The sequence below is a fragment of the Aquarana catesbeiana genome, linkage group LG12 (genome assembly GCF_042186555.1).
Source record: "Aquarana catesbeiana isolate 2022-GZ linkage group LG12, ASM4218655v1, whole genome shotgun sequence".
Lineage (NCBI taxonomy): Eukaryota > Metazoa > Chordata > Amphibia > Anura > Ranidae > Aquarana > Aquarana catesbeiana.
Window position 1 is genome coordinate 44,364,626 of NC_133335.1, and position 22,035 is coordinate 44,386,660.

The 22,035-nt window shown below is 41.8% G+C and overlaps 1 protein-coding gene across 1 annotated transcript in view; it reads left to right on the plus strand.

Annotated features, from left to right (window-relative positions):
- MRC2 (mannose receptor C-type 2) overlaps positions 1-21,705 on the plus strand; it is a 135,159-nt gene extending 113,454 nt beyond the window's left edge. Inside the window, exons 25-30 of the mRNA XM_073607669.1 lie at positions 3,728-3,896; positions 6,299-6,448; positions 11,864-11,983; positions 12,798-12,977; positions 14,789-14,815; positions 19,043-21,705. Coding sequence (XP_073463770.1) covers positions 3,728-3,896; positions 6,299-6,448; positions 11,864-11,983; positions 12,798-12,977; positions 14,789-14,815; positions 19,043-19,263 — 867 coding nt within the window. The 3' untranslated portion in view covers positions 19,264-21,705. The remainder of the gene's footprint in view (positions 1-3,727; positions 3,897-6,298; positions 6,449-11,863; positions 11,984-12,797; positions 12,978-14,788; positions 14,816-19,042) is intronic.
- The last annotated feature ends 330 nt before the right edge of the window (positions 21,706-22,035 follow it).

The following is a 22,035-nucleotide window of genomic DNA, read 5'->3' on the forward strand; positions in this document are numbered from 1 at the left end:
CAATCATTTGTAAGATTGATAGCCCACGTTCAAGACAACTGTTTTTCCATATTTCAAGAAAACGTGATGTGTGTAAATGACTTGCGGGAATAACTCTTTCCCGCAGTCCTCTGGGAATTATCCTATGCTCAATATGAGACTTTAGCGATGAAATATCCCACTTTCTATTGAGAAATTTGATCGTAAGTTTTTTGTGGTTTTTTAGTAGTTTTTTTAAACCATCATCAGTATTGTAGGAGGCAGAAGTCTCGCAGGTGAATGCTGTTTGTATTTCTAGATTGATTTCTTCAGCTAGAAGATAAGCCATGTTTTTAGATATTAGGGTACCATAAGAATAGTAAACAGATACACCCTGATAATTAACAATGTCCCCGTATCGGTCCGATTTTAATTAAAAAATGTATAGCAACTATATGGAAAAACGTGCAAACCGTGATTAAAAAAGGGCTGGTGGGAGAAAAGAGGGTGGCGTTACTATCAAAGGTCAGGAAGGGAAGTATAATCCCAAAAAGGCAATAATATAAACAAAAGAAAAAAAGACCACTGACGTTGCCAATCAAGCGCAGGTGTGCGTGAGCTTTACTGGCGGTTTACCGATTACCTGCTCAGATATATACACCTGCGTATATCATTACCACAGACTATAAATCGTGAAGAAAACCACATAAAACAGGGTAATTGTCCTCTGAACTTAACCAACAGCATATACAAAAGAAAAAAGTCGGAAAAGATTCCAAAAAAGCAGTTTCTTCAATGAGGACACACTGATATTAAGCTTAACTATCTTTATTAGAAACCCTCAGGTAGAAAAGTTCATATATAAACAGATTAACAATAATACAGAAATTAAAGATGAAAATAATCCTCCCTCCAGCTAGAATTAAAAATAAGACTGACGTCTTACATGGGACATTGGGTGGCCACCTTACCCTATATACACACCTCCATCAATCACTCGTCTTGCATACACATACAGACAAAAAGTCCTTGACCCGGGTCTTATTGAGTAAATATTGTTCAAATGTTGCTCAGATATATAAAGTGATAAAAGTAGAGTACCATGGGCATATGCATAGGACAGTTTACTGTATCAGAACTGCATAAAGACGAGAAATCCACCCGTAGGATTGACTCAAATATATTGAACAGAGATCCATGCAGTATAGCGCTGTTAAGCACGGGGGTCAACATTTAGTGACATGACAGACCCAAGTCCATTGAAAAACCTGTGACCAGGTGAAAACCAGGTGAAACGCGTAAGCATCACGCCATCACCTGTGTGGTGGCTGGGACTTCTGGATGCCCACCAAACAGCCCGGAACCACCTCAGTCCATCTCCACCCCTGGACGGACCAATATCGCTAAATCTAAACAGCGATCCTGCTTCTCCGCTGCCTCCTCATGTGGCTGTCTACAATACCGCCTACTCAGCTGATTGCCATAGCCCAGCTGACTACCCTTGTACCTGGCGATCTACCGTAAGCGTAGTCTGGAGGAATTAGTACTGCCGGAAGTGTAAGGCTATCAGCATGGTTTACTGACAAGCCAGGAGACGGTGTCAGCACAGCTACTCCGCGGACCACAAGACATTCAGATTAAGACGCCTAAATGGTGAGCGATATTACATGTTTTCCTATGTAAAAACATCAATGGACTTGGGTCTGTCATGTCACTAAATGTTGACCCCCGTGCTTAACAGCGCTATACTGCATGGATCTCTGTTCAATATATTTGAGTCAATCCTACGGGTGGATTTCTCGTCTTTATGCAGTTCTGATACAGTAAACTGTCCTATGCATATGCCCATGGTACTCTACTTTTATCACTTTATATATCTGAGCAACATTTGAACAATATTTACTCAATAAGACCCGGGTCAAGGACTTTTTGTCTGTATGTGTATGCAAGACGAGTGATTGATGGAGGTGTGTATATAGGGTAAGGTGGCCACCCAATGTCCCATGTAAGACGTCAGTCTTATTTTTAATTCTAGCTGGAGGGAGGATTATTTTCATCTTTAATTTCTGTATTATTGTTAATCTGTTTATATATGAACTTTTCTACCTGAGGGTTTCTAATAAAGATAGTTAAGCTTAATATCAGTGTGTCCTCATTGAAGAAACTGCTTTTTTGGAATCTTTTCCGACTTTTTTCTTTTGTATATGTATCTGCACTCACATTTTTGTATTTAATTTCTAATGACTGCCTCCAATTTTAAACTTGAAGCTCTGTCATACCCATCCTCCACCACTCAGGGCAATGTTCTTTGCCTATCTAATCCATGAAGAGGTTCACATGGCAAGGAGTACCAGAGCTTGGGTCAAAATGCTCCTACTCCGATAGTAGGTTCAATGCTACTTTGAGCCAGGGTATGCTCTGATTTGTACCCTATTCTTTCTAAAAATGCAAAAAAAAAAAATGTTCATACTCCAAAGTCAAATACCCCACAATAATATGGGGGAGCTTGGTGATCCAACATACACGTTTTTCTATATGTTTCATTTTTGAGCAGCTGGCTGAAAATCTTCATAAAGGAATATATACTAGAAAGCAAAACAAATGATGTTATGTGCATCATAAAATATCAGCAGTTGGAGAGACACTTTACAAGTGACCAAGAAAATATCAACTTGTGTCTCGGCTGATAGGCTTAAATAGTAGTAAATTCCCAAGAGATCTTTAAAAACACATCCTAAGTTTGGGTGTACCACACTCAACATCAGCGCTGCTGGACATTGGGAGTCCACAAGGTGCGGAGTAATGAGGAGAATCATAATAACGATAGATAAATGAAAGTCCCTACTTTATTAAAATCAATAAAACTCGGTGCTTTTCGAAGCATGCATTGCTCCCTCTTCAGGAAGAAGAGGGAGCAATGCATGCTTCAAAATGTTGAGTTTTATTGCTTTTAATAAATTTGGGACTTTTGTTTATCTATTATCGTAATTAACCTCCTTACTCCGCACCTGGACTCCCAATATCTAGCAGCGCTGATGGTGAGTGTGGTACACCCAGCTGTGGGATGTGTTTGTAAAGATCTCTTGGGAATGTACTGTGGATTCCTGCAATTTAAGCTGGGACACAAGTTGGTGTTTTCTTGGCCACTCGTCAAGGTGAGCTACATACAGTGATTTCAAATTACCTGTCCATCTGCTGATACTCTTATGCCCTGTACACACGGTCGGATTTTCCAACGGAAAAAGTGCAATCGGATTATGTTGTCGGAAATTCCGTTCGTGTGTGGGCTCCATCGAACTTTTTCCGTCGGAATTTCCGACACACAGTTTGAGAGCAGGATATAAAATTTTCCGACAACAAAATCCGATCGTTTAAATTCCGATTGTGTGTACACAAATCCGACGGACAATGTGCCACGCATGCTCAGATTAAATTAAAAGACAAAAGCTATTGGTTACTGCCCCGTTTATAGTCCCGACATACGTGCTTTACGTCACTGCGTTCAGAACGATTGGATTTTCTGACAACTTTGTGCGACCGTGTGTATGCAAGACAAGTTTGAGCCAACATCCGTCAGAAAAAATCCATGGATTTTGTTGTCGGAATGTCCGATCAATGTCCGATTGTGTGTACAGGGCATAAGATGAGCTCTGCTTCTGTTATGTTTTCTAAAATGTGCATACTGAAAATCCTAAACATCCCAATTTAGAAAACACTGCCATTTATATTGGAATATTTGCCTAAAACAGTGTTATTTCATACTTTGTAGGCTGGGCGATCCTACTCTTGGCTAACAGATGATGGGACTTCATATATCAACTGGAGAGATGGAGAGCCACAACGCCTGAGTGCCTGTGTATACATGGATGCCCAGGGAACATGGAGCACAGCAAACTGTGATAATAAACTACCTGGAGCAATTTGCAACTACAACACTCGTAAGCATTTTATTTTTCCATTTTTATTATATGTCTTCATAGCTGTTCTCCACTCCCTCTTTTACAAAAGACTTTATTGTCTTTATAACATACACAACAGAGCCGATGGGACAACAATGTTCTCCGCTTTCTCAATGGATGTCTAACAGTGCCTGAAAACATGCTAGACTGACAGTACTGTGTATTTGTTTTTCTAAATTGGGTGTAGATGTGCGTTAAGATTAGTAGTATGTTCCACATCACAATATACTGTAAATTGTACATGTGCTACTTTATTGGATCATCCGGTGTGCTGTTGTAGAAGGATTTTTTTTAATAATATCTCACAATTATGTCTTTTTGCTCACCCTGACTAGAAAATATAGCAGGTTATCTTAGGCAGGCTTTTCTCACTTTCCCCATGCTCCCTGTCTCCTTGATTCACTGTCAGAGCTCCTGAACATCCCTATACAAGTTTTGACTTTCTGAAAGTCAAAACCTGCACCAGACTCTGCAAGCCTCTCTTTTCTCACAAGTGACAGCACTGGGACTGAATTATATTATTGGGAGGCAACAGGTGTCATATATTACTCCATAAAGGCAATGACTGAGTATTTCATGGCAGTGAGTAAGGGCAAGGAAGGTGGGTAGAGCTAATCGACAAACATTCTCCATCATGTCCCCTCGACAGAAGTCAATCAAACAGGATGACCACACTCTAATCAGAATTTGGCCGGTCCTTGCTGAACCGGCCAAATTTCAATTGGTGTATGGCCAGCTTTAAACTACTGTATCTACTTGCAGAAAAATTCTGTTCAGTGATATTTTACACACTCAAAGAAAATAAGATTGTTTGAAGTCTCAAATCGTATCAAAAATCTCTGATGGTTGTTAGGGGAGGTGCCGCCATAGATACCTATTTAGTTCTGTGATTAACTATGGCAGCACCTCCCCGAACATGCAATGCATCTCAGCAGTTCTGAGATATAAACGCTGAGACTTCAAACCTTCAGCTCTCCTTTAGAAGTTAATGAGATGAGGGTAGTAAATCTCTGAACAGCCTCTCCCTTGGAAAGAGTGGAAGAGCTCTTTAGGAAAGAGCTTAACTCATTAAGAACCTCTATGAATTGGAAATCCTTTTTAAGAACCAAAATGAAATAAAAAAGCTGCAAAGATTTGGTAAGGTGGCTACAGACATTGGAAAAATGCTTGCAGGTCTGTAAGCATTTTCCAATACCCCATGGCCAGCACAGAAGATAAAATATGTTGTCTCACGTTAGTCAGGAATCAATACATAGGTAAGAAAAGTAAGATGTATGGTCAAAGATAAAGAAAAGAGATACTTTAAATAAACAAAATGGTCTTAAAATCCAAGTTAAGAGAACTAGACCCCTTTGTCAAACATATTAAAGGGACACTCCAGTCAAATTTGAAAATTAAGCCTTAAAATCCATACAAACACAGCCTACCTACTTAGTATTTCATTTTTATTCAGACATTGCACTTGTTTACCAGTCTTCCCCCATCCCTTTTATCGGTAATCTGATGATCTGAGAACTCCTAGTGATAATGCAGGAGAAATATTCTGAAAAACATCCACTACAGCTAAGAAGTTTCTCACAAGTACCTACTATGGAAGACTGATTGTGATTGGTGATGCATGAAGAAGAGATATTAAGTTACACAGGGCAGGCTTCAGGATGTACAGTTCCAGGGTTTCTTTAGGGTTCATTCTCACCAGTCCCACTGGGCTGCATTGGGTTGTAATGTCGAGTGCTGTTCCAATGCAAAGCCAAATTAAAAAGCTTTGCTTCAAATAAAATCTGTTTAAACCAACACGTACATTGGTCTGCGTTGTGATAAAAGTAGGCAAGGATCATTTTATTGCTGTACGTCGCAATATAATGCATTGCATAGAATTATTGTAGAAGATAAAAAAAGAAGTAAAAATTCAAACACTGCAATGTGTTATTACAATGCATTGCAGCAAATGTTCACACACGTTATGTGTTATGCTTTACTGTGTGTTGTGAACCAGCTCAAAAAGTACTTTCTACAGTAGAACTGCAGTTAATACAGAGAGATTACGGTACATTTACTGATTTTAAAACAGGTACAGTGTTTTCTGGATAGCATAAGTAGCTTACTAATTGGTTTTTCACAGCATACAATTGCTGCCTAACACAAAGCACGGCTAAATAGGCACCCACTACCGTGGAAGCTTCCATATAACCATTTCTTAATTGATCATTAAGGTTTCATTGTCACGTTTACATTTAAGAATGCATTGGTTAAAAATAGGCATTTTTAAAACTGGACTCCAGACAGATAAAAGCGCAAATGAATGCAGCTCTATGCTGACCAACAATATACCCGTATGTCCCAATGTGTTAACATGTCCCCTCTTCTCTTTTCCTAAACAGAATCGACCAAAACTCATAAGTGGAGTTTCAACAGCAGCTGTCCGAATTCAATAGGTGATTCCTCTTGGATACCATTCCGTGACTACTGCTACTCCTTCCATATGGAGGTCAACATTAGCCAGAAGGACGCTGCCAAAACATGCCAGAAAGGTAATCACTGATAACAAAATCTGAAGCTTACCTCAAAGTTTTTGACCCATTTAATAATAAACCTTAAAGGGAACCTGTAGTTGAAACATCCCAAGCTCACAGCACCGCTGTGGCTCCAGATCTGCTCCTCCTTCTTGTCTACGGACAGACAGGGTGCCAACTCAAAAAAGCTTGTCTTCACTCAGCATTAAAGAGAATAGATGATGAGTATCTTCTCATTTAGGTACTTTTATTAAGTTAGCAATGATATAGCTGTATCCATAATGTCTCCACCGACAGACCATTGCCTTTTAAAACATTTCACTATGAATGGCTTGATTATAAGGATAAGGAATCTTGCGATCAAGCCATTCATAGCATAGTGAACCATTTTAAGGAGGTGTGGTCTCTGTATGGAGAAATTATGGATACAGCTATATCATTGATGGTTGAATAAAAATACCATGATGAACATATACCAGAGTGCGACTCTCATTCAGCTATTCTCTTTAAAGAGACCCTTTTTTAAATCAATTGCAATATGTCTTTGAACTTGCTATACAGTTAGACCAGGAATAATTGATTTTCAAGCTCAGCCATAATTCCCCTTCCCTCCTTGCATGTCATGCCCTCTTCCCTTCCCTCTTCTATTACGGTCTTTGCTGGCCTTTTCCCTTACCTCCCTTCATAAACATTTATGTAACTGCTGTGGGTGGAGCAAAGAGGAATACTATAGAATGTCATTTGAATGAGTGCTCTGAATCTGCTGGGGATGCTAACATCACATTCAAGATGGCAGCACCCAGCAGCAGACTCAAGCCTTTTGGATGTCTCCAAAAGGTTATTACATGTAATTACAATGCCTAAAATACATTGAATGCAAATATAAGCTCATGGAATATTTCGTTTTGAAATGAATGGTCTGGCAACAGGGTCTACACACACCCGAAAAAATAACCATTGTACACAGGTCGTGTGTAGCACGTCCAGCCTCGTTGTCTGTTTGCCAGGACCCCGCCACCCCCCTGTCCAAATGAAAAGCTATATTGGCTTTGATTAATCAAAGGCATGGCTGTGTACACAGAGAAGGAAAAAGAATTTATACTCACTTTATACTTTTTGTTACTTTTTGAGGTACTTACCTTGCACTACAGCGGCAGCCCTATCACATATATATGTATATGTAAACATATATATATATATATATATATATATATATATATATATTTTTTTTTTTTTTTTTTTTTTTTTTCACTTTTTTCCACGGCGCGGGTTTAATTTTCATTTTATAAAAAAACACTTGCTCAGATGCTGCAGATAGATACAAAAGTAACATATTGTTTCTTTTGTATTATTCTGTTTATTCCTCCGCAGATCAAAGGGATGAATTTTGATCTGCAGATGTCAGGTAAAGCAACCTGACAAGTCAAAGTTTTTTTTTTTGTTTTTTTGTTTTTTTATAAAATTTTCCTCTATTTAACCTTTTGTTAACCCTTAGTTTACACTAATCTGCCCTAATTAACTCCTTCTTCTTTTCCATTCAATTATTATTAACCTGCTGATTTTGTTTTTGTTCTTTTCTATTTTATGAACCATTTATATTTAAACTTTTTTTGTTTTTTTTTTGTTAGTTAATCAGAGGAAACTTTGTATTTTTTTTTTTTTAACAGAAAATTTTTTTTATTGAACAAATCAGCAGTACAAAACAAGAATTTAGTACAGTCATTGCAGTGAGAATAAAAACAGTTAAATTGACCCCGAAGCAACAGCCGTTAGTTTTCAGATATTCCCGATGTGCAAACATCAGAAGTTTCACTCAACCATGCCTCTCAAAACTCAAATCTTCATACATTTTTTAGTAGTATAGAATGAGTGGCCCAGTATTCAACCATACCTAGCAAGGACAGCGGGGGGGGAGCGGACAAGGAAGGATGGAAAAGGGGCGAGGAAAAAGGGAAGGGGGGGGGGGAAGGAATGGGATGAAAGAAAACGGGCATAAGGAGAATAGACATGAGATATAAGATGTCTTCCATTATGTTTCCCATCTTGTTTATGGGGTAGGGGGATCAGGGTCTCCGGAGGCGTCGACCCAGGACGACCAGATTTTATCAAACTTCCCCGGGCATTGCCTACTTTCATACGTTAATCTATACAGAGGTAGTACCTTATTCACAGACCTTATCCACGAGGCTAGAGTAGGAGGCTCTACCATTTTCCACCGCAATAGAATTTCCCGCCTAGCATAGTACAATGCGAAGGTTAGACACAATTTGCTATACCTATCACCCACAACATCCTCCAGATGACTGAGTAGTAGTATTTGGGGATCCGCCTGCAAGTCTGATCCTATGACATTGCTCAGTGTGGATGCCACTGCCGACCAAAACGGTCGGAGACTGGGACACGACCAGACCATATGCCAGAAGGTACCCACTTCTTGTCTGCATCTCTGACAATTGGGATCTCTCTGAGGGTAGATGCGCGCCAACCTCTGTGGGGTAAAATATGCCCTGTGTAGGAACTTGAATTGTATGAACCTATCTTTTGCAGCGATCATGGAAGGAATGTAGGATATTAAACACTCCCTCCATTCCTCCTCATCTAACGAGGGAATATCAACCCTCCACTTTTCCCAGGTTTTAGTTAGTTTGGCATCGTGCTCCACCGTGAGGTATAGGTATAGTGTGGAGAGGGGCTTCCCCATCACACTGGAAGTCAAGAGCCTTTCAATAGAGTCCGGTTCCAGAGTGAGGAGGGCAGGGAACTGAGCCTCAAAGGCGTGCTTCAGCTGCCAGTATCTAAACTGGAAGGAGGCAGGAATAGCAAAGGATTGTCTAAGAGCTTGGAAAGTCATGAGCCTGTCATCCTTGACTATATGCTTTAATGTAAGAATTCCCTTTTTTGCCCAGACAGAGGGGTCCGGTAAAGTGTAAAAATGGGGTAACATAGGGTTGCCCCACAGGGGCATGTGAGGTGAAATAGAATTGGGTTTCCCATATATTTTCCTCGCCTCCTGCCAAACCTTTACAGTGGTTCGCATCGGGGTCGTCATGGACAAACTGGCCCTGAGACCCCGAAACGGGAGATTACTCAAGGCAGCGAAGGAACCCAGAATGGCTGCCTCCAGAGTGACCGCGGGATTTTGCGTGGGCTGGGAGAACCACCACCTAATCGTGACCAGAACTGCAGCCCAGTAGTAAATTTGGAAATTCGGTAGCGCCAATCCCCCTCCCAAAAGAGGGAGATATAAGATCTGCTTGGCCACCCTGGGTGGCCTCCCAGCCCAGACAAATTGTATCAGCAGGCTCTCCAGCCTCCGGAAAAAGGACCTAGGGATGGGTATGGGTGTATTGCGAAAGAAATATAGATATTTGGGAAGGTAAATCATTTTTAGCAAGTTGACTCGGGAGTCAATGGAAGGGAACGCCAAGCAGAGCATCTAGCCGTAAGCTGTGTCATAAGTGGACGCAAATTGTTATCAATGTAATCTTGAACTTTACCGCTAATTTTTATCCCCAGGTATTTGAAATCATCTACCCATTTGAGCTGCGGGTGTGGTACCCTTGGGGTCGAGGGGTGGAGCGGGAATAGAACCGACTTGTCCCAATTGATGCGAATCCCCGAATATCCGCCGAATCGATCAATCAGATTAAGTGCAGTCTGCAAAGAGGATGACGCATCCGCTAAATAAAGCAGAGCATCATCCGCGTACAGCGATAACTTCTCCTCAATGGGTCCCACCTGAAGACCCCTCACCCCAGGGTCGGCCCTCAACAATATAGCCAGGGGCTCCATCGCCAGAGCAAATAGACCCGGGGAAAGGGGACACCCCTGTCGCGTGCCTCGAGACAAGTGGAACTTCTCCGAAAGGCATCCATTGGTGCGTATTCTAGCTGAGGGGCCATGGTATAGCATGCGGAGCCATTTCGTGAAACCAGGGCCAAACCCGAATCGCGAGAGGACCTCCCATAAGTAGCCCCACTCGACGGAGTCAAAGGCCTTCTCCGCGTCGAGTGAGGCCACCATCCCGTTAGTCACCTCGTCCGCTCTGTCTATGTGAGTGTGGAGGCGTCTGATATTAATGTCAGTTCCTCTGCCGGGCATAAAGCCTGTTTGATCCCTGTGGATTGAAACTTTGTATTTAAAGCGGTGTTCCGCCTGTGGAAAAAAAAAATTAAAGTCAGCAGCTACAAATTTTGCAGCTGCTGACTTTTAATATAAGGACACTTACCTGTCCAGGGAGCCCACGATGTTCACATCAGAAGCCGACCTGTTCCTCGGCTCCGGGTGCAGGTGCTGACATCCTTACTAAGGGAAACAGGAAGTGAAGCCGTGCGGCTTCACAGCTTGTTTCCTGCTGTCTTCTGGGACCTGTGTGTCTCCCAGAAGACAGCGAGGGGGCGGACATTGCGTAGTTCGTTGCACAAAGTGCGGCGATCTATGCCCAGAAGTGGGTGTAGATACCTGGCTTTGACAGGTATCTGCTCCCCCCTCCCCTCTGAAAGGTGCCAAATGTGGTATCGGCCGGGGGGGGGGGGACTCTGATCAGCGTGAGTTTCGTTTCTGGGTGGAAATCCACCTAGATTCATAAAATTTTGTTCTGGAAGTGGTTCCCCCCCCCCCCCCCCCCCCCCCCCCCCACTGCAGGCACACAGCACTGTAGACTGTATGTACCCTGTTTCCCTGAAAATAAGACCTAGCGTAAGTGTCAGTGATGGCTGCAATATAAGCCCTACCCCCCAAATAAGCCCTAGTTAAAGTCCTTATAGGTCTTCTTTTCAGGGTAGGGCTTATTTTCGGGGAAACAGGGTAGAGCTTATTTTGGGGGTAAGGCTTATATTGCAGCCATCACCGACAATCACGCTAGGTCTTATTTTTGGAGAAACAGGGTACCTGCCCAACAAGCGCAACTGTTAGTGCAGTAAACAGTTTGTCTAGGTCAGCTTGCCGAAGCAAACTATAAAGGGACATTAAATGTGGAGCTAGGTTCAACTTTGTACACTCCCAAAAAAGCTATAGTGATCCCAATCCATTCATAAGAAAAGCAGCTCAGAAATGTAAAATTAGCCCACACACCTAAATCAAATCTTATATAGAACACATGTACAGAAATTGATTATCTTGTGCACTTTCAAACAAAAATGTAAATAAAATAATACAATATTGCTTTTAGGGGGCAGTATAGTTTCTTCGGGATGTTTTATTTGTTTGTTTTCATTCTTGACCTGTTCTATGTTCTTGTTTTGGGGTAACCTGTGTTTCTGGTCGTGTAGGTCAAACAATGTTAGTATTCTCCCTGAAAGGTTTTCTGTACTGTGTTACAGCTGTCCATTGCAATGTTATATTTTTTAACCTTCCATCTGTCTAGAAAATTTCAATAAAAATTATTGAAACATAAAATAATACAATTATTCCCTTTTAATTACTGTGTTTTAGGTGGTGGTGATGTTCTAACCATTGTAGATGAGACAGAAAACCTTTTTGTCTGGGAACACCTGCAGACATATGAAAGCCAAACACAAGGAGCCTGGCTTGGCATGTCCTTTAGTATCAAAGGTAAGATATTTTTGTCTGAGGCAAGTGATAAAAAGTAGTCATCATTAATTACCATTTTTTGAACCATGTATGTTTAAATAAAATTATGAAATTTGTTCTATCAATTTGATTTGATTTTTTGCACCTCAAAACTCCCAATTTTGTTTCTTGGTATTTTACCATCATTAATTACATATTGCTTATGTTAGTGCATAGGAAGCCATATCCACTCAAAACTTTCCATAGTTTGCAGATGACTTAGCCTGCTAACACCTAACCAAAATGACTGCATCAATTTTTGGCGGACCATCCCTTTAAAATAATACAAACTAGGACTTGCATTGTGGTGTAATTAATCTAATTAGAATACAGTGCGTGGTGTATGTTTGATAAGCTAATGTGCTGTTTGTAAATTTATTTCCTTGCTAATTGTTACTGAAATAATTGAATGTTCTTATCTGACGTCTAAACGCAGCTATATGTGTTGATATGTGATTGTACAATTTCTGCACCTTGAAATTTGCCCAAATTATGTAATATGCACACACATATATTTTTTATCCAATTGGACAGGCCATCCTACTACATACTGTAGTTGTGGGTAGATCAAAGGAGATAGTACAGAATATTGTCAGTCACAGATTACAATCTGATTTTTCAATCACCTGTGAATCTACCTACCTACAAGTTTAGGGCCTGCTTGATTTGATATTGATTGGATAGCTTAGGTGGGTCCATAGATTACATGGTTTGGGTAACTCTAAATTTGATTGTAGAGGGATTGTATGGTCAGATTGTAACATGATGTAACATCCAGCATCTTCTTGTTTTGCAGAAGGCTCTCTTTTGTGGAATGACAACACGCCAGTCAATTACTCAAACTGGGGTCAGCAAGATTCGGGTCCCAGCTTGCTGAGTCCAAATTCCTGTTACTGGATTGAAGGCAGCAATGGAGTTTGGGGTCTGGGGTCTTGTACTAATATCAGAAAGGGAGTTATATGTAAACTCTACAGAGGTGAGCTGTGCCTTCACACTTTCAGAGGTTGGGCTGGAAGTATTAGAACTGAATTTTGTTTTTTAAAAAACAAAACATATAATTGGACCTTATTTTAAAATGGTTCATGCCTCATATACAGGAAAAGTTAAAAACCCCAAAGGAGTAGCAACACCTATAATAAGGGCAATTCCTCTTTCTTCTTCAACCACTTGCCCTTCAGAAGATTTACCCCGCTTCATGACCGGGCCATTTTTTGCGATACGACACTGCGTCACTTTAACTGACAATTGCGCGGTCGCGCGGTGCTGCACCCAACTAAAATTTATGTCATTTTTTCCCCACAAATCGAGCTTACTTTTGGTGGTATTTAATCACCACTGCGGTTTTTATTTTTTGCACTATAAACAAAAAAATTATATATAAAAATGTATATACTTTCTGCTATAAAACATATCTAATAAAAAGATTGAAAAAAATCAGATTTCTTAATTAATTTAGGCCAATATGTATTCTGCTACATATTTTTGGTAAAAAAAAATCCCAATAAGCGTATATTGATTGGTTTGCGCAAAAAGTTATTGCGTCTACAAACCAAGGGATATTTTTATTTTTTTATTAGTAAAGGCGGTGATCCATGACTTATAGCAGGACTGCGATATTGCGGCGGACAAATCGGACATGAACTGACACTTTTGACACTTTTTAGGGACACAAATACAGTGATCAGTGTTAATAAATTTTATGCAGATGAATCCTTATAAAATGATGTGTTAATAAGTAATTGTAATATCTGCTTGAAAGTGGAACTTAACTGTATCTGATCATCACAAACTGCAAAGCACTATTAATTTATTTTTAATTTCGAAGACAAACTCACCCATTCCTCTATGTCTCAATGCCTTGTTTTTATTGAGAAATCACTTTGGAAAACACACCCCCAGCATTTCTAGCTGTAGCCACCCTAAGTAACGGCAGATGATTCATATAGCATGTTCTTGCTGGAATCCATCTGCCCTTAGCTCAGGAATGCAGACAGGAGGGTGTGCTTAGCTGAGCAAACCCCTGCTCCCCTCCTCCATATAAAAGAGAAAAATGCCTATGAAGACTTTGGGGATGTACAACATCTTCTTGGCCTAGGCCAGAAACCAGGGGGCAACAGAAGAAATGAAAAAAAAAGTTTAAAACAAGTAAATATAATATACCTTTCTATCTATTTACTATAACGCTAGCAGCATAGGGGATTAAAAATAGTTAATAATGAATGAGAGAGTTTAGTTCCACTTTAAAGTGGAATTCCACCCAAAAGTGGAAGCTCCGCTTATCAGCCTTCTTCCCCCCTCTGGTACCACATTTGGCACCTTTCGGTGGGGAGCAGGTATCTGTTTTTGACAGGTACCTGTCCCCACCTCTAAGAGATCTTACCGCGGCTATATCCCTCAGAAATTTGGCCCCCCTCCTTCCCCCTCTCCCGGGCCATTCAGAAAGTGCAGCGCGCTTCGCGCATGCGCAGTATGGAGCTGAATGTGAAGCCAGAAGGCTTTACTGCTGGGTTCCCTTACTACGGATGACGCAGCAGCAGCACCCGAGAGTTGATGGAAATATTGGCTGTGGTGCCAACATCGCTGGATTCCAGGACAGGTAAGTGTCCTAATATTAAAAGTCAGCAGCTGCAGTATGTGTAGCTGCTGACTTTAAATTTTTTGCTGGGGGGAGGGGCGGAATTCCTCTTTAACTTTACTATTGCACATACCGATGTCTTTTTTTGCAATCCATAACTAATAATTTGTTTTATTTATCTCTTCTTTATCCACAATCCTGTTTTTTATTAGCGGAGGAAGACAACATTGCTAAATCTAGTAAGTATGATTTTAAGCAAATTTGAAAAACTCCGTATAACTAACATTTTGGATTTTCTAGTACTTGGTCACCAGGACAAACAGAGTTGAGTCTCCCAAAAGCTGAGTTATGGTTATAAATACACTATATTTGATATACTTTCAAATATGGGGGGGGGCTTTTAAAAAAGAATCGACACACGGTATAATTCCTGCTGTGGCCACAAAGCAAAGCATCACAGTCATGGCATGTGTACAGTCCCAGGTAATGCCTCTTCAGTTAAAGGGGGAGCAGTTGAGGGTGGTAAAAACGCAGCTCAGTTGCAATTTTTACTGTCCTTCAACTGCTAGTGTAAACCAGCCCTAAAAGTGGAAAATTGTATGAAATACTGACCATAGTGTTCCTTTCTTAGCGCCAATTCATGGCAGCATACATGTGGTAGTATGCTGACATCAGGGGCATACATACAGGGGTCACAATTGCAACCTGGCCCCATGCTCCAGGGGGCCTGAGCTGCCCCCTGGATAAGAGGGGGGGGGGCATAAAGAGTAACCAATCTCTCCATTTTCCTCCTGCAGGCTTTCAGCAGCTACAAGAGGAAAATAGAGGGGATTGGTTCCCCTACATGCCGCCCTGCCACCCCTCCTATCCACCTCCTGCTGTGATCGGGCCCCTGTGTAATCCCCTGGCCCCCCCCTCATACCCCACAGCGCTGCTGGGTTCCCCCTCCCTCCCCCTCTCCTGCTGGCTGCTGCAGAGAATCTATCATGATAGAGAGCGGGGAAGGGGCTGGTAAGTGTCTCATTTACTGGCCCCTTCCGTGTCTTAATGAATAGAGTCAGTGATTGGTACCGATCACTGACTCTGTTCATTTATGGCTGCTGCATAGTAAAATTGTGTTTACTATGCTTCCGTTTATGAATGCACAGGGAGCTCTGTACAGAGCTATTCTTGTCTATTCATTCTGTGCAGCTGAGACTGCAGAGAAGGAAATTGAAAGCTGTGTCCTCAATCTCTTTTCTCTGTCTCAAAGGTGAAACATCAAAGGTCTGTTTAGACTGATATTTCCCCAAAGGGCTCCTAAAATGTGTTAAATAAAATTGTAAAATAAAAACATAAAATGGCAAAAAGGAAACTAAAAATAAAAAATTACTGACACCAGTGGCAGAACTACCAGGGTCACAAATTTCCCACCTGCGACCGGGCCCTGGCGTTCTGCCACCATGGGGGGGCAGGAGACAGAGGGGCCCATTATGGTTTTATGTACTGGGGCCCTGAAGGTTCTAGTTATGCCTCTGGCTGCCATGTTGGTGCCAGGAAAGATATATTCCTAAGCTATGGGTGAAGTGGGCAGGGTTTAGTTTCCCTCTGGTCTTTACTGTTGTCTCTTCTCACATCCAACAGGGCTGTGTTTAGCTTGGCTTTTCAACTAAGCTACCTTTGCCAGCAGTGTAAGGTAGTTTCTTTAGATTTTACTATAGAAAATCCACTAGAGGACAAATGATAGAACTCTCAAGCTCTGTACTGTCTAAATCACTACAGCCAGTTACAACAGTTGGGAAAGAGAGTGCTTGCGCTAAAATTCCAAACGGACAGATCGGTGCTCCACTGCTTAGTGATCAGACCAGGTGCCCCACATGGATGTAAACTCTCACCCTAGATGTTGACTACCTATCTCTAGTGTGGTCACTTGCGCTTAGTGGGGAAGGAAACCCCTAGATGGTGTCTTTAATGGCTGGCCACACTCAGTTGCGGTTTTGGCTCTGAGGAGCTTACTGATGACGGCCTTTCCTATTGGCCGCAATGCGTAGAGGCTTGATCGCATTATCGCGACATCACATCCGCCCGAGCAATCAATCCAGGTAACCAACCCAAAACTGCAACTGAGCGGTATCTGGTGGATACCGGCCAGATTATTTCCCTTGATACACACATGCTGAACACACCAGGTGCCAAGCTACAGGCACCAGAACATGTGAGTGTACCTGCATTTGTTTATTGCAATTTTTTTTAAACGGTTTTACACTATGGGCTCCCCCTTCTGTCATTTTTTCTCCCTACCGTTGGATGAGTATCTGCAGTGTGGCCGGCCATTAAAGACACCATCTAGGGGTTTCCTTCCCCACTAAGTGCAAGTGACCACACTAGCGATAGGTAGTCAACATCTAGGGTGAGTTTACATCTATGTGGGGCACCTGGTCTGATCACTAAGCAGTGAAGTGGAGCACCGATCTGTCCATTTGGAATTTGAGCATGAGCACTCTCTTTTACAATTGTGGGACTTTACAGTATCTCACAAAAGTGAGTACACCCCTCACATTTTTGTAAATATTTTATTATATCTTTTCATGTGACAACACTGAAAAAAATGACACTTTGCTACAATGTAAAGTAGTGAGTGTACAGCTTGTATAACAGTGTAAATTTGCTGTCCCCTCAAAATAACTCAACACACAGCCATTAATGTCTAAACTGCTGTCAACAAAAGTGAGTACACCCCTAAGTAAAAAAAAAAAATGTCCAAATTGGGCCCAATAGGCCATTTTCCCTCCCCGGTGCCATGTGACTTGTTAGTGTTGCAAGGTCTCAGGTGTGAATGGGGAGCAGGTGTGTTAAATTTGGTGTTATCGCTCTCACTCTCTCATACTGGTAACTGGAAGTTCAACATGGGACCTTTCTGAGGATCTGAAAAAAAGAATTGTTGCTCTACATAAAGATGGCCTAGGCTATAAGAAGATTGCCAAGACCCTGAAACTAAGCTGCAGCATGATGGCCAAGACCATACAGCAGTTTAACAGGATGGGTTGCACTCAGAACAGGCCTCGCCATGGTCGACCAAAGAAGTTGAGTGCACGTGCTCAGCGTCATATCCAGAGGTTGTCTTTGGGAAATAGACGTATGAGTGCTGCTAGCATTGCTGCAGGTTGAAGGGGTGGGGGGTCAGCCTGTCAGTGCCCGTACGCCACACACTGCATCAAATTGGTCTGCATGGCTGTCGTCCCAAAAAGAAGCCTCTTCTAAAAATGATGCACAAGAAAGCCTGCAAACTGTTTTCTGAAGTCAAGCAGACTAAGGACGTGGATTACTGGAACTATGTCCTGTGGTCTCATGAGACCCAGATAAACTTATTTGGTTCAGATGGTGTCAAGCGTGTGTGGCGGCAACAAGGTGAGGAGTACAATGACAAGTATGTCTTGCCTACAGTCAAGCATGGTGGTGGGAGTGTCATGGTTTGGGGCTGCATGAGTGCTGCCGGCACTGGGGAGCTACAGTTCATTGAGGGAACCACGAATGCCAACATGTACTGTGACATACTGAAGCAGAGCATGATCCCCTCCCTTCAGAGACTGGGCTGTAGGGCAGTATTCCACCATGATAACAACCCCAAACACACCTCCAAGACGACTACTGCCTTGCTAAAGAAGCTAAGGGTGAAGGTGATGGACTGGCCAAGCATGTCTCCAGACCTAAACCCTATTGAGCATCTGTGGGTCATGCTCAAACGGGAGGTGGAGGAGGGCAAGGCCTCTAACATCCACCAGCTTCGTGATGTCGTCATGGAAGAGTGGAAGAGGACTCCAGTGACAATCTGTGAACCTCTGGTAAACTCCATACCCAAGAGGGTTAAGGCAGTGCTGGAAAATAATGGTGGCCACACAAAATTTTGACACTTTGGGCCTAATTTGCGCCTTTTCACTTAGGGGTGTACTCACGTTTGTTGCCAGCGGATTAGACATTAATGGCTGTGTGTTGAGTTATTTTGAGGGGACAGCAAATTTACACTGTTATACAAGCTGTACACTCACTACTTTACATTGTAGGAAAAAGTAATTTCTTCAATGTTGTCACATGAAAAGATATAATAAAATATTTATAAAAATGTGAGGGGTGTATTCACTTATGTGAGATACTGTATATTTTTATTTCTGATTCATTTTTTGATAATTTGGATTTATTATTCTATATAAGCTAAGCGTGGTGTCTGAGTTGTAGCGTTGCTGTTGAGCTCACATTTACACTGCTGCTGCTATCTTTTGTTACACATTTTTCTATTTATTTCCTTGGCGCTAAGTTATTTGCTTTTCAGTTACAACAATAGCCCAGCTGGGTACGGTTTGAGACCTCACAAACCTCTATAAAAAAAAAACGAATTGAGTCATCCCTTGTGGGCTTAGTTCCTCTTTATTTGTATGTTAATATTTGATCATTTCACTCTTAATTTTGTATACTGATCTATTTTCCCACAGTTTTACCACCGCACAGCACGGCAGTGGCAATAGTGGTCCTCTCTACCTTTGCCCTTTGCATCTTAGTGGTTGTAATCATCTACCTGTACCGACGCAGAAAACTTGCGGCAGAACAAGGAGCATTCGAAAGTGCAAGATACAGCCGCGCCAGTACCGGGCCGGGAGGATCAGCTGATAAGAACATACTGGTGTCAGACATGGAAATGAATGAGCAGGAATAAGAGAGGGTTCAAGGGACGTCATATTAAAATACATGGGGGGGCGTTGGGTCGTTTAAGACTTTTAATTCTTCCCACTACCTGGTGACCATGGTAGTTGTTGATAATACAGAGGGTGCAGGATGCCCCCTTTACTGAAAATGGATTTCTACACTGTCAGTGTTATTTGGGGGCTGTCGTACATTGCTGAGCAATGGTTTTCGAGCAGCTCCGACATCAAAGAAGCCATAACGGTATCGCCATCTTACTCCCAACACTCTACTTACCATTATAAACTTCAAAGCAGACCTTTCTTTGAGACTGGGGGGAAATAAATTGGGCTTAAGCTGTGTTCACTCTAAATGTTTGAGTTTGACCAAATTATAGTGCTTGGATTTCTCGTGTGTCATTAAGACTAGAACTGTGTTTATTTTATAAAAAAAATGCTATGGGAATGTCTTAAGCATTCGCACAGCCGTCAAGGATAATCATCGTAATATGTTTACTTACTGTGATTGCCAGCTTCATCTTTTGGCCATAATGGGGTATTATCCTGAAATACCCCTATCAGAAAAATACAACATCATGCCCACTAGATGGTGCTGATGATCATAGGAAGTAAAAAACATTATACTAATTAAGGGAATTATTTGTGACAACTGTGTGAATGCTTGAGATATTTGCACATTTTTTTTTTAATAAATAGACCCTCAAAGTGTGGGACATTTATAATGGTGGTTCATGCCTCCCCTCTGGATGGTATCCCGCAAGATTCAACATCACAGTCCACTGCTCATCTGAGGTTTACGTCGCCCTGCTTTCTCTTTTTGTCTACAGTCATAACAAGACCGCTATTCATTTCTTTTATTCACCCATTCCACATAACATAACCTCAGTACAAAAACAAAAAAACATTTTGGAGAGAGCGCATTGATTAGATGCTGTGTGGCGGATGTTGAGGAGCGCCCAGAAAAAACATTCATGCCACTTCAGGAGTTTTAGTCCAAATTTTTATGGGTATAGAGCAGGGGTGTCAAAGTCAATTACATTGTGGGCCTCATCAGCATTATGGTTGTCGCTATAAGACTATATAAATGTATCTACTATTTATGATACCAGTGGTGTGAAATCCTCCTTTTCAACTGGCATAAAATTGTTTTATTCTCATAATAATTATAAGCAAATGTCCAATGCACCTAACCCTCCTTACTTGTCAGGAGCCCCTCCGCCATCAGAAGTCAAGAGTCCCCCACCCTCCCTTACATCACAGTGCTTAACTTGTGCTGCTGCCGGGAAGAAGCTGTGGGGCAGAGTTGGTAAGCATAAAGTGCAGAGGGGAGGCGGAGACTGCTGAAGTCTGTTAAATGCTAAAACCGGGGGAGGCGGAGATGAGGGGATGCTGCGGCTGCACAGAGAGGCACAGGATCTGTAGAAGGATTTATGACCTCCTCTCTGCTGCCAACTGCTGAGACAGTGGGGCAGAGACAAGCCTCTCCATGGCTGTGCAGAGAAACGCAGGCTCTGGTGGAGGAGTTCTATCCTCCTTTCTGCTTCAGACTGCTGGGACAAGGTGGGGGCAGAGACGAGGGGGTGTTGCATCTGCAGGAGAGGTGCGAGGGCCACATGAAATGGCCTGGTGGTCCAAATCAAGATAAGCCAATCCATTTCTGAGGAAAAGCCTCCCCCTTTCTCAGGGCTGAAGCCATAGATAAATTTGGTCTAGCGGTGACAATTAAAGAAACCTATAATGGGGTTTGATCGGAGCTGTCAGATTGGTTACCCTGTTGCTGTGATGGAGGATTCATTTGCTTTGCAAGTTAAGGGGATCCATCTTAGAGATGACAGAATGCAAAAATCAGAATTAAAGATTTTATTTGGCAACATCACAATTGAGGGCGACATTCAGAAAACAGCAGACTAGTCTATACTATAGGTGTTACAACTTTATTAGCAATTTATATGTTTTTTGTCCATTCTTCCTCTGATGTCTCATTAGTAATGCTTAGCCTTTATGGCATCTCTTTCTTTCTGTCTTTTTTTAAAACTTTATAAGGACCAAAATTGTGACATTTTGCCACTACTGTATATACCAGTTTATACTGCACCTTGTCAGCAATCAAACAAAAATTGCACATATGCTGAGAGTGAACACAGCTAGCCCTTGCCTTTAAAGCCACCAGGAGAGATGTCAGTAGGAGAATATCAAGGATGAGCCAACGCTAGCTTGTCTGCTGCAGCCCATGGCTAGTAAATATATGCGTGCCCCTTGCCTCCATGAGCCATATTTGCTAAAGTGCACCTTCTGGTAGAAAGGCAAGGGGTTAATTCAGGAGTCCCACATCCAGAGCACCGTGTGCTAAAATGGGGAGTCAGGCATAAAAACACTATGTATGTATACCCATATGTCCGGGTATGACGTATTGGTATATTTTCAATGGCAATAAACATGACCGCATTCACGTGTAATGGTATCTCTTATTTGTGTTGTGTTGGTTGATGACACTGGATCTTTAAAATGGACCTCTCTGTAATTTTGCTTGAAAACATTTCTGAAATACTACATGACTAGGGTACCAAAGAGGCTTTGACCCATTGCTTGGCCACCACTCCACCAACTCCTTAATGCTATATTAACCAAACGTGACACCAACTGGAGTTTAATGGCCATAGGAGCCTTTTTATTAACCAAATATAACACAACATATTAGCATATTCACATACTAACACATTAACACATAAAACATCAGACAGTATTCCAGAGGCCCCCAAGGTCCTTGTGGGCATACACTCCAAGTA